We start from the raw sequence: 14,961 nt of genomic DNA, 5'->3' as shown, positions 1-14,961 counted from the left end.
CAGGGACCCAAAACAATAATATCTGGAGCTTTCATCAAATCCCAAAAAAGGTCAGTCCATGCTCACTCTGCATTTCACTTCAAGTAATAACTAAAATTAGACTTCGACGTTCCTTGAAAAACATTTTAAGTACAGTATAAATACAATATGAAAACGGTCAGGTTGAGTTGCACTTACTTAATGTGACGGATGGGTCTGCCTGTTCTTCATGATCTCGTTCCAATCTGGATCACAAGATGAAAGCGCTGCACGCATATCAGGTTTCTTGCTCTTGTCTTTATTCTTGTTAAAGTCGAAAATTGCAGTTCGCACATATAGGTTGTTGTGAACGGCAGCAACAACATAACACTAATCTTACTTAACAGAGCATATTCTTTGAAAGCACTGATCGAAAAAGATGACAAACTGAATGACTTGTGGCGTGTTTTCAGTGCGTATCACAGGTAAGTCGCACCAGCTCGTTTTCTTGCTCAGGCATCAAGTTTAGCTTCTTTATTGATTCAGGATTTTAGAAACCAAAAGGATCTTTCACCTAACGCTTTTCCATCAAATTTTCAAATCCCTCTCCAGGGAAGTAGCGATCAAAATGGTCAGACAGAGCAGCGAGATGTAACTGTATGACACATTTCATTTCATTCGCTTTATCTTAATTGATGCTGTTCTCTCCACCCCAGAGAGCTGTGGATGTTCAGTCGTTTAGTGTATTCAATATTGAGTTTGATAGATTTTTGGACCAGGAAATCAAGGGATATGGGGATAGACCGGTAAAGTGGAGATGAGCTTCAAGATCAGCCATGATCTATTGAATGGCGGAGCAGGCTCGAGGGGCCGTATGGCCTACACCTGCTCATATTTCATATGTTCATATCCTACCAGAGATGCAGTACCCAAAACTAAATGAGGTCTAATCAGAGCTCTGTATAACTGTGACATAACTTCCATTCCTTTTTATTTCATGTCCCTTGAGATAAACATCAAAATACCATTCCCATTTTAACTTATTTTTGCACCTTTTCGTGAATTCTGTACTTGGTCTCATAAATCCCTCTGCTCACCCACAGTTCCTAGTTTCTTCCCATTTAGAAAATACTCTGATCTATCTTTTCATGGTCCAAAGTGGATGACCTCACACTTCCCCACGTTGAACTCCATCGGCCACAGTTTTGCCCACTCACTTAATCTGTCAATGTCCCTTTGCAACTTCCTGCTCCCATCTATAATGTTTACGGTGCCACCTAACTTAGTTTCATCAGCAGACTTGTATATAAGGCTCTCTACAAAAGAACATAAGAAATTGGAGGAGGAGTAGGCCGTACGGCTCCGCGAGCCTGCTCCGCCATTCAATATGATGATGGCTGATCTTCGACCTCAACTCCACTTTCCCGCCTGATCCACATTTGCCTTGATTCCATTAGCGTCCAAAAATCTATCGATCTCAGCTTTGAAAACATTCAACGACTGAGCATCGACAGCCCTCTGGGGTGGAGAATTCCAAAGATTCACAACCCTTTGAGTGATGACATTTTTCCTCATGTCGATGCTAAATGGCCAACCCCTTATCTTGATTCTCTGACCTCAAGTTCTTGACTCTCCAGCCAGGGAATCAGCCTCTCCGCATCTACCCTTTCAAGCCGTCGAAAAATTGTATACTTTTCAATGCGATCATCTCTCATTCTTCTAAACTCCAGCGAATACAGGCCAATTTTACACAATATCTCCTCATTGTACAATTGCAGCAAGTCCTCATTACTCTTATATTGCAACACCCTTGCAATAAAAGCTAACATATCATTTGCCTTTCTCACTCTCAGAAGACCCTTGGTAGCTCACTATTTCCAGTATGTTTGTCCTCTATTCCTTCTATAGGGAAAATAAATTAACGTTGAAAACATTTTGCTATAATTATAACAGTTTATGTTTAGAAACAATATCCAGCTGAACGACAACAAATTCGCTGGCAATCTTAATGAAGGATATAAATTAATAAAAACACTGAAATGCGATGGCTGGGAATCGAACCCGAGTCAATTGCTTGGAAGGCAGCTATGTTCACTACTATACCACCATCGCTGGCAATCAAAGACAAGCAAATTGCTCCGAAACCTCAGACCCTGAACAGACACTGCAGGCTGTTGAATTTTGTTCTTCATTTCAACTGGTTTCTGACGGATCCTTTCTCGCTCTGTTGCAGTTCCCGTTTCCGCCCAGTAGATGTCGCCAACCCCCAATCGACGAAAATTACACAACAGCCATTGATTCTTCACCTGACATCGGACTGAAGAGACAGTCGATACCTGCAATACTTGACCAGCTGGAAATACATTTTCCCGCAGCTCACATCAGCCATTGAGTAAAATTAAATAATTACATTAAATCATTACAGAGACCTGATTACCAGCTGGGCACGAATGGCAGCTTAATATTCAAGTCTATAAGATATTTAGAAAGGACAGGGAAATAGGGAAAGGAGGAGGAGTAGCAATATTACTAAAGGACAATATTACAGCAGTTCAAAGATAGAATGCCAGTGAGGGTGAGCGGGTAGTGTAAACACACTGAAAGACCCATGGAGAGCAAGGTTCATGTCGTAGATGCAGTATATTTGGGTTTTCCGAAGGCCTTTGATAGGTACCGCGTTGGAGACTCATGGCTAAGTTCAGAGCACACGGAGTCAGGGGACAGGTGGAAGAATGGTTTGCAAGCTGGCAACAAAAAAGAAAACAGAGAATAGAGTTTAAGGGTAGTTACTCAGATTGGCAAAAAGGTGGGAAGTGGATTTCCACAGCGATCGGTGTTGGGACCACTGTTGTTCACAATTTACATTAAAAATTCGGGACTCGAGAATTGGAAGTACAATTTCAAAATTAGTGGACGACAACAAATTGGGGGATATAGTTAATACAAAGGAAGAATGCATCAAAATGCAAGAGAACATTAATAAAGTTGCAGAATGAAGAATAAGGAAGTCACATACTGCTTAGACAATAAGAGAAATAGGGAAAGGAGGAGGAGTAGCAATATTACTAAAGGACAATATTACAGCAGTTCAACGATAGAATGTCAGTGAGGGTGAGCGGGATAGAGGAGCAAATGGATCTAGTGGTACATATATACAAATTACTGAAAGTAGCGACGCAAGTTAATATGGTCATAAAAAGGCAAATCAAACACTAGGATACATTTATAGATGGATAGAATTGAAAAGAAAATAAGTTATGTTAAAATTGTATGGGACCTTGGTTAGACCACACTCGGAGTATTGTGCACAGTTCTGGTCTCCATATTATATAAAGGGCTTAGAAGGTGCAAAAGAAATTCTCATGATTCGAGAAATGAGAGGATATTCTCATTCGGAAAAGCTGAACAGACTGGGGGTGTTTTCTCTAGAAAAGAGAAGGCTGAGGGGTGACCTGATAGAGGTCTTCCGATGGGGTTTCGTAGGGTAGACATCGAGAAAATGTTTCCAATTGTATGGAGTCCAAAACTAGAGGTAATAAATATAAAATAGTCGCTAATAAATCCAATAGGGAATTCAGGAGAAACTGCTTTACCCAAAGAGTGGTTGGAATGTGGAAAATGCTAGCACAAGCAGTAGCTCAGGCAAATAGCACAGGTGCATTTAAGGGGCAGCTCGATTAACACATGAGGAAGGAAGGAATCGAAGGGTATTCTGATAGAGTTAGATGAATTAGGGAGGGAGGAGCCTCGTGTGGAGAATAAACACTGGCATCGACCAGTTGGGCCGAATTGCCTGTTTCTGCGCCGTAGTTCCGAAGTAACTCGATGTAAAGGCTCTTTTCAGAGCCACCCACTGTATCTGTGAAAGTGGTGGTTACTGGCTGAACGGAGACGCTGATATGCTCCTGGTGTGGCTTTGAGCTGCTTTATTCTCGTTGTAGGCGAGGTGAGGAATTAATGGGACTGGAGTCGGGGCACCGACCACAGTCCGGTACTTTAAACGGTGACCTGTAGAACCAGTCCACGCATCACCAAATTTATTTTATTTATTTAAACTACTTGCCATGTTGGGCTCTTAAAGCATCACCAGAACTGCTCGACTAACCTTTCCACATCTGTGGAATTCAGCGCTTGGCTCTGTTTCTCTTCTATTTTGTTGGATCATTTACATCACGCATCAAACTCACTGGGGAATCACTGAGATGTAAATTTGTACAGATACAAATAACAGTGAATTGTCTGGTGCCGAGGAGATCAGACACATTACTCGCCTTTCGTCCTGTTAACAAGTAAACCGTGTTTCGAGTCCACCAGCCCGCTTTGATTCCATATGGGGGATTAAACAGGGAAAGCGGGCGGGGCCAGAGTAACAGACAGAGCAGATGGCGGACTCTGATCTTCCAGCTCCACCTCCAGTTCTCTCCGACAACTGATTTCTAACGATAATCGAACCGAAACACAGCGCTCCGCACAAACCCTTACAAACTCGGGCTTCATATTGTAGAATCATAGACTTATAGAAGTTTACAATATGGAAACAGGCCCTTCGGGCCAACATGTCCATGTCGCCCAGTTTATACCACTAAGCTAGTCCCAATTGCCTGCACTTGGCCCATATCGCTCTATACCCATCTTACCCATGTAACTGTCCAAATGCATATTCAAGGATTCCAACACACCCGGAGCTTTTAAATAAGCCACGTTACAATGCAAAGTCAGTAATGTTCCTGCCTGAATACATTGCATTCAATAACAATCAACTCGGCTCCTCCACTTCAGTCTGTTTCCCTGTTCTAACTCCCCACATCCCCACCCAGACGGGTTCAGCAGTTTACAAACACCTTACAAACATTTGGAGAGTCTAATGTGTTCCGGTTTGAGTTATGACGCGGAATTTCTCCGCCAGTGTTACCGTCCCACAGAGACTCTCACCCTGAATCTGTGAAAAGATTTTGACCATGCACTGGGACTGGAGCCGAACACATCCCCAGTTGGAGTGATGTCTGGCCCGGACATCTCATTCTCTCTCTTTTATATCAGACAGTATCCCACCTTCATGTCCGTACTAGCGAGAGAGAGAGAGACACTGTCAGACTTACACTTCCTATCAGTGTGTTCATATCACGCTCAATAGCAGTATCCAACCTTCACATAAAGCGCCAGAGAGAGCGAGAGGGAGAGAGAGGGCGACAGACACGGTGAGTGAGAGAGCGGAGAGACACAGTGCCACAGTATCAGTTGCAGACTGACCTGTAAAGTTCCGTTTTTTTCCAGAAAGATCCCATTGGAGAGACAGACGATGAAATCTCATCTCTCACTGATATTATACCAGAGACAGACACATTATTAATCCCACCCTCAGTGACATTGCAGAGAGTGTCAAAAACAATGGGCCAATTTAATCTTCTTCTGCCTGTTGCACTATATTCGGTTTTGCAGCTCAAGGTCGTTCGGTATTCCAATCAGTAATCGAGAGTTTTACTCTGATTAAATTAATCTGGGACGGTTGCTGTCAGATATTAATCCTACACCGTCCCAGAAAATGCACCGACTCACTCTTTCCTCCTGCTTTCTCCAGGAATGGTTTGAGAAATCCTCCCTCCAGTTTCTTCCTCAAGCGTCAGTTTTATCAGTAAAAAGTTCAAGAATGAACAGAACCCATAGGCTCATTTCACAGCCGCCCACTTTATCTCTGAAAGGCTCTTTACCATCAAAAGATTCCGAGAGAAACAGCAGGGATGGAAACATCTCGTTTCATCGTTGGAGATTGTAAAGTCAGTCTGGATTCCAGCGTTCGGCACTGGTGGAATCCCAACTCTTTCCCATTCTGGTGCCTGTTCCTGCACTGCCTGTGGACCCCATTCCCTCTGACCTTTCCCCCAGCCCCACTTCCTTTGCTCAGACTCTGAAAAATTCCAACTGGGGAAAGTTTCCATCGATTTTTATTGGGAATTCAACCAGATACCTGCGCATGCGTGACTCAGCCCCGCCCCCAGCGCTGATTGTTGGCGAGCAGAAGAGCGCATGCGCGATCCCCTCCCCAGCTCGGCCTGTGGGCGCCATTCCCTCAGTGAGCGGAAGAAGATGGTTCAAAACAGCCGGGAATGGAGAGATCACGGACCCCGGGGGAAGGGAGCAAAGAGCAGCCTCGTTACAGCAGCTCATCGCTTCGGGACCGTGTCCGCAGATGGGCTCAGAGATCGGCATTGAGTCCGGGGGAGTCCGGGGTCTGTTTGTAAGAGGCGGAGTGGATCAGGAACTGGTCCCGGAACATGGAGTGAGCGGAAAAGGGAGAGGTCATTCTCGGGTTGTGTGTGTACAGCGTGTGTCCAGGGTAAGGGAGAGAGAATGGGAAGAACCTGCTATTTAAAATCATTGCTGCTTTCACTCCCCAAACCAGTAGTGAATGTTCCTGGTTTAGGTCCAGTCTCACCCTGTTTATTGTTATTGGACAGTGAAGAGTGGAACCAGAGCCGGACAGTAAGGATGTGGGGAGTTATACAAAGAGCATCCATTGCAGGGATCAGGTGAGAAGTGTGAACGACACATTTTAAACAGCAGCTGTTTGGTTTCGGTTGAACGGTTGATCCCATGGGAGAGGGGATTAGAAACCAGGCCTGTACAAAGGTCCCTGTCCCATCCGGTAGTCCCATTCATGGATCAGTGCAGGGGATGTGTTTTGTTGTGTCTGGATGTGACGAAATTGTTTTAAAACAGCCCAACATACCTGGCACCTTCAGAACCGAGATGAAAAATGTCTTCACTCAGATGGTGGTGAACCTGTGGAATTCGCGACCAGAGGAGGCAGTGGAGGCCTCGTCCTCAGATGTATTCAATAAGAAAATCGATATATTTTTTAATGCAAAAGGTATTAAGGGATATGGGGTAAAAGCAGGAACAGGATATTGAGTTAGACGTTCAGCCATATCATTTTGAATGGTGGAGCAGGCCCGAAGGGCCGAATGGCCTACTCTTGCTCCTATTTTCTATGTTTCTATGGTGTGCAGAAGCTGCATGCTGCAGTATTGCAGTGGAGTCAGACACTGACACTGTTTGTATCGCTGGTTTTCATTTGTGGATATTCAAAATGATCATTAACAGACCATTAAACTGATCACTTTTGTTTTTTCTACCTCACCTGTTCTTGAGTTACAAGAGATACTTTTTCTTTCTACAGGCAAATTTTTGAAGGAGCCAGAAAAAATGTGATTTTCCTCCACCCGAGGCACAAGGAAGAGTGCAGCCAGCTTCTCACACACAGTAGGTACATTATCACACACAGAGCACAGAGACACAGACAGGTCATCAGTTCCTCAGTCTCAGACAGTAGAAGTAGTCAGTCCCACACTGATGCCAAGTACCACAGACACACTTTCAAATAAACAGTCAGAGGAGGAGAGGCAGACGTTGTTTCCATTTCACCCCAATTCAGTACAACTGCCAGGTAGATCCACAAATCCCAGCCCAATATCACACCCACCATCAGATTGAAAGGTAATGTGTCAATTTCACAATAGTGCAGCCTAAGCTAGAAATTAAATCACAGATAGAACTGTCACATGGTGCCCGATTGAAAGATACAGCAATAGCCCCAATAATGTAAACCAAGATTCATCTCAAATAATGAGTAGAACTCACACACATTGTGATATTAAAAGATGCAGTATCCATCCAAATTCTGTAACCTGAGATACAAATTACATACAAGTCCAAAACTCACATATAGTATCAGAGTGAGAAATGCTGAAAGATAGTATAACCTGAGAAACAAAATCAGTTACCAGTTCAAAACTCACCCATTTTATGAACCTGAAAGTTACAATTCGATTAGACCCAGAGCAACACATTACATAGAAGTGCTAAAGTCTCATACAGTGACACCCTGAAAGATACAATATCAATTCCATTAGTGCAGACTGAGCTGCACATTGTATAGCAATCCAAAAATCTCAAAGTTTGAGACTGAGATCCAGGATCAATTGCGTTAGTGTTCATTGTGATACAGGTTTAATATTGGTCCAAAGGGCACACAGCTTGTCTCATTAAAACCTGCAACAAGAAATTCGAATGTGCACGGTATTTTCAAAATTAACTACTATGGGGAAAACTATTTATAAGAACATAAGAACATAAGAACATAAGAAATTGGAGCAGGAGTAGGCCAATCGGCCCCTCGAGCCTGCTCCGCCATTCAATAAGATCATGGCTGATCTGATCCCAACCACAAATCTAAAGAACACAAGAAGTCGGAGCAGGACCCGGCCACATAGCCCCTGGGCCCTCTCCGCCACCCACAGGGCATTGACCGATCCGAACTCAGCTTCATGTCCAATTTCCTGCCCGCTCCCCATAACCCCTAATTCCCTTTACTTCTAGGAAACTGTCTATTTCTGTTTTAAATTTATCTAATGATGTAGCTTCCACAGCTTCCTGGGGCAGCAAATTCCACAGACCTACCACCCTCTGAGTGAAGAAGTTTCTCCTCATCTCAGTTTTGAAAGAGCAGCCCCTTATTCTAAGATTATGCCCCCTAGTTCTAGTTTCACCCATCTTTGGGAACATCCTTACTGCATCCACCCGATCAAGACCCTTCACAATCTTATATGTTTCAATAAGATCGCCTCTCATTCTTCTGAACTCCAATGAGTAGAGTCCCAATCTACTCAACCTCTCCTCATATGTCCGCCCCCTCATCCCCGGGATTAACCGAGTGAACCTTCTTTGTACTGCCTCGAGAGCAAGTATGTCTTTTCTTAAGTATGGAGACCAAAACTGTATGCAGTATTCCAGGTGCGGTCTCACCAATACCTTATATAACTGCAGCAATACCTCCTTGTTTTTATATTCTATCCCCCTAGCAATAAAAGCCAACATTCCGTTGGCTTTCTTGATCACCTGCTGCACCTGCATACCAACTTTTTGATTTTCTTGCACTAGGACCCCCAGATCCCTTTGTACTGCAGTACTTTCCAGTCTCTCGCCATTAAGAAAATAACTTGCTCTCTGATTTTTCCTGCCAAAGTGCATAACCTCACATTTTCCAATATTATATTGCATCTGCCAAATCTCCGCCCACTCACCCAGCCTGTCTATATCCCCTTGCAGGTTTTTTATGTCCTCCTCACTCTCTACTTTCCCTCCCATCTTTGTATCATCTGCAAATTTTGATATGTTGCACTCGGTCCCCTCCTCCAAATCGTTAATATAGATTGTAAAGAGTTGGGGACCCAGCACCGACCCCTGTGGAACACCACTGGTTACTGGTTGCCAGTCCGAAAATAAACCATTTATCCCAACTCTCTGCTTCCTGTTTGATAACCAATCCTCCACCCATGCCAGAATATTACCCCCAATCCCGTGATTTTTTATCTTAAGTAATAATCTTTTATGTGGCACCTTGTCGAATGCCTTCTGGAAGTCTAAATACACTACGTCCACTGGTTCCCCTTTATCCACCCTATACGTTATATCCTCGAAGAACTCAAGCAAATTTGTCAGACATGACTTCCCCTTCATAAAGCCATGCTGACTTTGTCCTATTAAATTATGCTTATCTAAATGTTCCGTTACTGTCTCCTTAATAATAGACTCCAAAATTTTACCCACCACAGATGTTAAGCTAACTGGCCTATAATTTCCAGCCTTCTGCCTACTACCCTTTTTAAATAACGGTGTTACATTAGCAGTTTTCCAATCTGCCGGGACCTCTCCTGAGTCCAGGGAATTTTGGAAAACTATCACCAAAGCATCCACAATCCCTACTGCCACTTCCCTCAAGACCCTAGGATGGAAGCCATCAGGTCCAGGGGATTTATCCGCCTTGAGTCCCATTATTTTACTGAGTACCATCTCTTGAGTGATTTTAATCGTATTTAGCTCCTCCCCCCCGAGAGTCCCCTGTTTGTCCAGTGTTGGGATATTCTTAGTGTCCTCTACTGTAAAGACTGAAACAAAATATTTGTTCAGCATTTTTGCCATCTCCATGTTTCCCACCATTAATTTCCCGGTCTCATCCTCTAAGGGACCTATGTTTGCCTTAGCCACCCTTTTTCTTTTTATATAACTATAGAAACTCTTGCTATCTGTTTTTATATTTTTTGCTAATTTCTTTTCATAATCTAACTTCCCTTTCTTAATCAATCCTTTAGTTACTTTTTGCTGTCTTTTGAAGAATTCCCAATCTTCTATCCTCCCACTAAGTTTGGCTACCTTATATGTCCTTGTTTTTAGTCGGATACTATCCTTGATTTCTTTACTTAGCCACGGGTGGCTGTCATTTCTTTTACACCCTTTTTTCCTCAGTGGAATATATTTATTTTGAAAGTTGTAAAATAACTCCCTAAATGAACACCACTGCTCATGTACCGTCTTACCCTTTAATCTATTTTCCCAGTCCACTTTAATCAATTCCGCTCTCATACCATCATAGTCTCCTTTATTCAAGCTCAGTACGCTTGTTTGAGAATCAACCTTCTCACCCTCTAATTGAATATGGAATTCAACCATGTTGTGGTCGCTCGTTCCAAGGGGATCCTTAACTAGGACATTATTAATTAATCCTGACTCATTACACAGGACCAGGTCCAAGGTTGCCTGCCCCCTTGTAGGATCAGTTACATACTGCTCAAGAAATCCATCCCTGATTTAGGTTTAGATATACACAAGATAGAGTTTCAAACACCAAACTGTAAGCTGATCTCCAATTAAAAGACAGATATGGAATTAATCCTGACTTTTGGACTGTTCCAGAAACTTTTAGATACAGAATGAATCCCAGATACTCAAACAGTACCAGAGATTGGCAGATACAGAATGAATCCATCACACACAGTACCAGAGGCTGAGAGATACAGAATGAATCCCACACCCACACACAGTACCAGAGACTGACAGATACAGAATGAATCCCACACCCACATACAGCACCGGAGACTGACAGATACAGAATGAATCCCACACTCACACAGAGTACCATGGAATGACAGGTACAGAATGAATCCCACACTCACACACAGTACCAGAGACTGAAAGATACAGAATGATTCCGACACTCACACACAGCACCAGAGACTGACAGATACAGAATGAATCCCACACTCACACACAGGACCAGAGACTGAAAGATACAGAATGAATCCCACACTCACACACAGTACCAGAGACTGAAAGATACAGAATAATTCCGACACGCACACACAGTTCACACAGACTGAGAGATACAGAATGAATCCCACACACACAGACAATACCAGAGACTGACAGATGCGGAATGAATTCTACACTCAAATAGAGTATCAGAGGCTGACAGATACAGAATGAATCTCACACTCATGCATAACCAGAGACTGAATATATAGAAAGAATCCCACACACACAAAGTGCACAAAAGACGACAGATAAATGATTAATCTCACACTCACACACAGTGCCAGAGACTTATAGTTACAGATTCAATTCCGCAAACACTGACAGTACCAGAGACTGAGAAATACAGCATGTATCCCACACTCACACACAGTACCAGATAAAGAATGTATCCCACACTCACACACAGTACCAGATAAAGAATGAATCCCACACTCACACACAGGACCAGATACAGAATGAATCCCACATTCACATACAGTACCAGATACAGAATGAATCCCAAATTCACATACAGTACCAGATACAGAATGAATCCCATATTCACATACAGTACAAGATACAGAATGAATCCCACATTCACACACAGTACCAGATACAGAATGAATCCCACATTCACATACAGTACCATATACAGAATGAATCCCACATTCACACACAGTCCCAGATACAGAATGAATCGCACATTCACATACAGTACCAGATACAGAATGAATCCCACATTCACACACAGTACCAGATACAGAATGAATCCCACATTCACATACAGTACCAGATACAGAATGAATTACACATTCACACACAGTCCCAGATACAGAATGAATCCCACATTCACATACAGTACAAGATACAGAATAAATCCCACATTCACACACAGTACCAGATACAGAATGAATCCCACATTCACATACAGTACAGATACAGAATGAAACCCACATTCACATACAGTACCAGATACAGAATGAATCCCACACTCACATACAGTACCAGATACAGAATGAATCCCACATTCACATACAGTACCAGATACAGAATGAATCCCACATTCACATACAGTACCAGATACAGAATGAATCCCACACTCACACACAGTAATAGATACAGAATGAATCCCACACTCACACACAGTACCAGATCGAGAATGAATCCCACATTCACATACAGTACTAGATACAGAATCAATCCCACATTCTCATACAGTACCAGATACAGAATGAATCCCACTCTCAAATACAATACCAGATACAGAATGTCTCCCACATTCACACACAGTACCAGATACAGAATGAATCCCACACTCACACACAGTACCAGATACAGAATGACTCTCACACTCACACACAGTACCAGATACAGAATGAATCCCACATTCACATACAGTACCAGATACAGAATGAAACCCACATTCACATACAGTACCAGATACAGAATGACTCCCACACTCACACACAGTACTCGAAACTAACAGATGCAGAATGAATTGGCAGAATGAAAGGGCTGCCCGTATAATCTGAACTCGGAGCGGATTTTGGTTGATGCTGTGTCTGAAATTGAATTTGAAAATGTCGGTGAAGAAAACACATCCTAAGAAGGGCAACAAAAAACGGTGAATAAATCGCCATCAAAGGCAGCAAGAAGCGGAGAAAGTCGAGGAAGGAGAGTTACTCCATCTACATCTACAAAGTGATGAAGCAGGTTCACCCCGACACCGGCATCTCCTCCAAGGCCATGAGCATCATGAACTCCTTTGTGAACGATATTTTCGAGCGCTTCGCGGGTGAGGCTTCCCGCCTGGCCCATTATAATAAATGCCACACTATCAGCTCCCGGGAGATCCAGACCGCCGTGCGCCTGCTGCTGCCCGGGGAACTGGCCAAACACGCCGTGTCGGAAGGGACAAAGGCGGTGACCAAATACACCAGCTCCAAGTAAAACTCCACAACGTACTGAAAAAAAACAACGGCTATTTTAAGAGCCGCCCACAGCACTTATGTCGTCAATTTATTCATTCCGATCATCATCCTTTGAATCTGGTGGCGAAATTGAAAGAAAGTCAGTGAAACTCCCCCATTTTAATGTTTGTCTCTGTAGAATTTACTGCCCAATAAAGTGAACACGGGTCCGGGATTCGTTCAATTCCCTTTTGCTTTGCTCTCGCTCTCATTCAGATTTACACCGCCCCCGGTTTTCCCGTTAACCACCACTTTCAGGGCTGAGAATCAGAATTCAGTTCCTTCCTCTTTCTCACTGTGGAGCGAGTCTCTGAAATAATTAATTACTGATCTTAATATCCCGCATATAAGCAACACGTTCCCTGCAGTGTAACAATCCGGAATGAAAAGAATTGGCTCATTTTAAGGCTTCGTCAATGATTCCGTTTTCAGGACACACGGTTCTTGTTCAGTCCCTGCAACGGAATCAATCGATAACCTGTGATTTGTTACTTTTACAGGTAGAAGTGAAATTTGGGGTTTAATTCCGCAAGTTAGAGACAATATATTTTTGAAACAGGGCCAGGAATTTGGGACGTGTAATACGGAATAACATTATTACAAAGAGATTTTAAGTCTTTGTGTAAAAACGACATGGCCGAGTAACTTCACTTCTTTCATACACTGAAATTGGCGGCCTTTTTCAAAATTTAAAACAATCGGTCAATTGAGGCCACTCATTTGCTCCGTTTCTTAATTTCGTCTCTCCGATTGGTTAAGGAAATTAGTTTTCAAGCAAAGCAACCAATGAGAAGGAGTCTGTTTACAGCTGGTTTCGACAGTTGGGCCTGTGGTAATTCCAGGTCCCCAATGACTGAGCTCAAACGGTTGAATTTCACAAACCCTCTCAGTATCAGTGTCAGAAACAACCGTCAGAGGGAAAATCCATATCACAAACTGGGCCCTTATCACAGCGGCTCAGCTCAACCTGTTCTCCCATGGAAACCCCCGGTCCCACATCACAACATCTGACTGATAAATAGAACCAAAACAGAGCGAATGGAGTGAAGGAACAATTCACTGAGTGGGGAATTCGGCTCGGGGTAAACTCACTTGTAACGTTCCCTGGACAATTCAGTGCACTCAATGAGGGAAATTTTCCTCAGTAACCGGTGCAGCTCGCCGCCGATACCACGTTACGTTACTGTGTGTTCCAGAAAACTCCTTATAATAAAAAAAACTATTCCGTAGCCCCATTCAACTCCGCACCAGTTCCCAAGTCAGTGCTCTCTCTGTGAGGCGGTGGGTGGCTCTTAGAAGAGCCTTTGTTTTGTGTCCGGTTGGAAATGGTCGAGTCGTTCAGCCGCCGAATCCATAGAGAGTGCGGCCCTGCCGTTTCAGAGCGTACACCACATCCATGGCAGTGACCGTCTTGCGCTTCGCGTGTTCAGTGTAGGTGACCGCGTCCCTGATCACATTCTCCAGGAAAACCTTCAGCACCCCGCGGGTTTCCTCGTAGATCAGACCCGAGATCCGCTTGACACCACCACGGCGAGCCAGGCGGCGGATGGCTGGTTTGGTGATCCCCTGGATGTTATCACGAAGCACTTTACGGTGCCGCTTGGCTCCGCCTTTGCCCAGTCCTTTGCCTCCTTTACCTCTGCCAGACATGATGATTCTTCACTCAGATCGCTGCTGAATGAAAAACCCTCGCCTTTCTTCTGTATTTATAAAGCCCGCCCCGACCTGGTTGAGAAAGGCACATTATCGGAGAGGGCGGGGAGGAGTGTTTGAATGACAGACAGAGCATGAAGTGCGGGAGGGGAGGAGACTGGCTCAGAATGACGGACAAGCGGACGTGCAACTTCAAGCTCCGCCTCCAGGAATTAGTTAAGGTCCTTTTTAAAATTTTCACCAGTATCAAATG

At 43.6% G+C, this 14,961-nt stretch overlaps 1 protein-coding gene across 1 annotated transcript in view; it reads right to left on the bottom strand.

Annotated features, from left to right (window-relative positions):
* LOC137312607 (zinc finger protein 271-like) overlaps window positions 1–14,961 on the bottom strand; it is a 62,375-nt gene that overhangs the window by 3,616 nt on the left and 43,798 nt on the right. The window contains exons 5-6 of the mRNA XM_067979132.1: window positions 12,921–13,049; window positions 2,565–2,702 (exon numbers count right to left, since the gene is read on the bottom strand). Coding sequence (XP_067835233.1) covers window positions 2,565–2,702; window positions 12,921–13,049 — 267 coding nt within the window. The remainder of the gene's footprint in view (window positions 1–2,564; window positions 2,703–12,920; window positions 13,050–14,961) is intronic.

The sequence above is a fragment of the Heptranchias perlo genome, unplaced genomic scaffold, assembly GCF_035084215.1.
Source record: "Heptranchias perlo isolate sHepPer1 unplaced genomic scaffold, sHepPer1.hap1 HAP1_SCAFFOLD_43, whole genome shotgun sequence".
NCBI classification, from domain to species: Eukaryota; Metazoa; Chordata; class Chondrichthyes; order Hexanchiformes; family Hexanchidae; genus Heptranchias; species Heptranchias perlo.
Note: the sequence above shows the minus strand (reverse complement) of the source record. Positions and strands in the feature narration are given on the sequence as shown.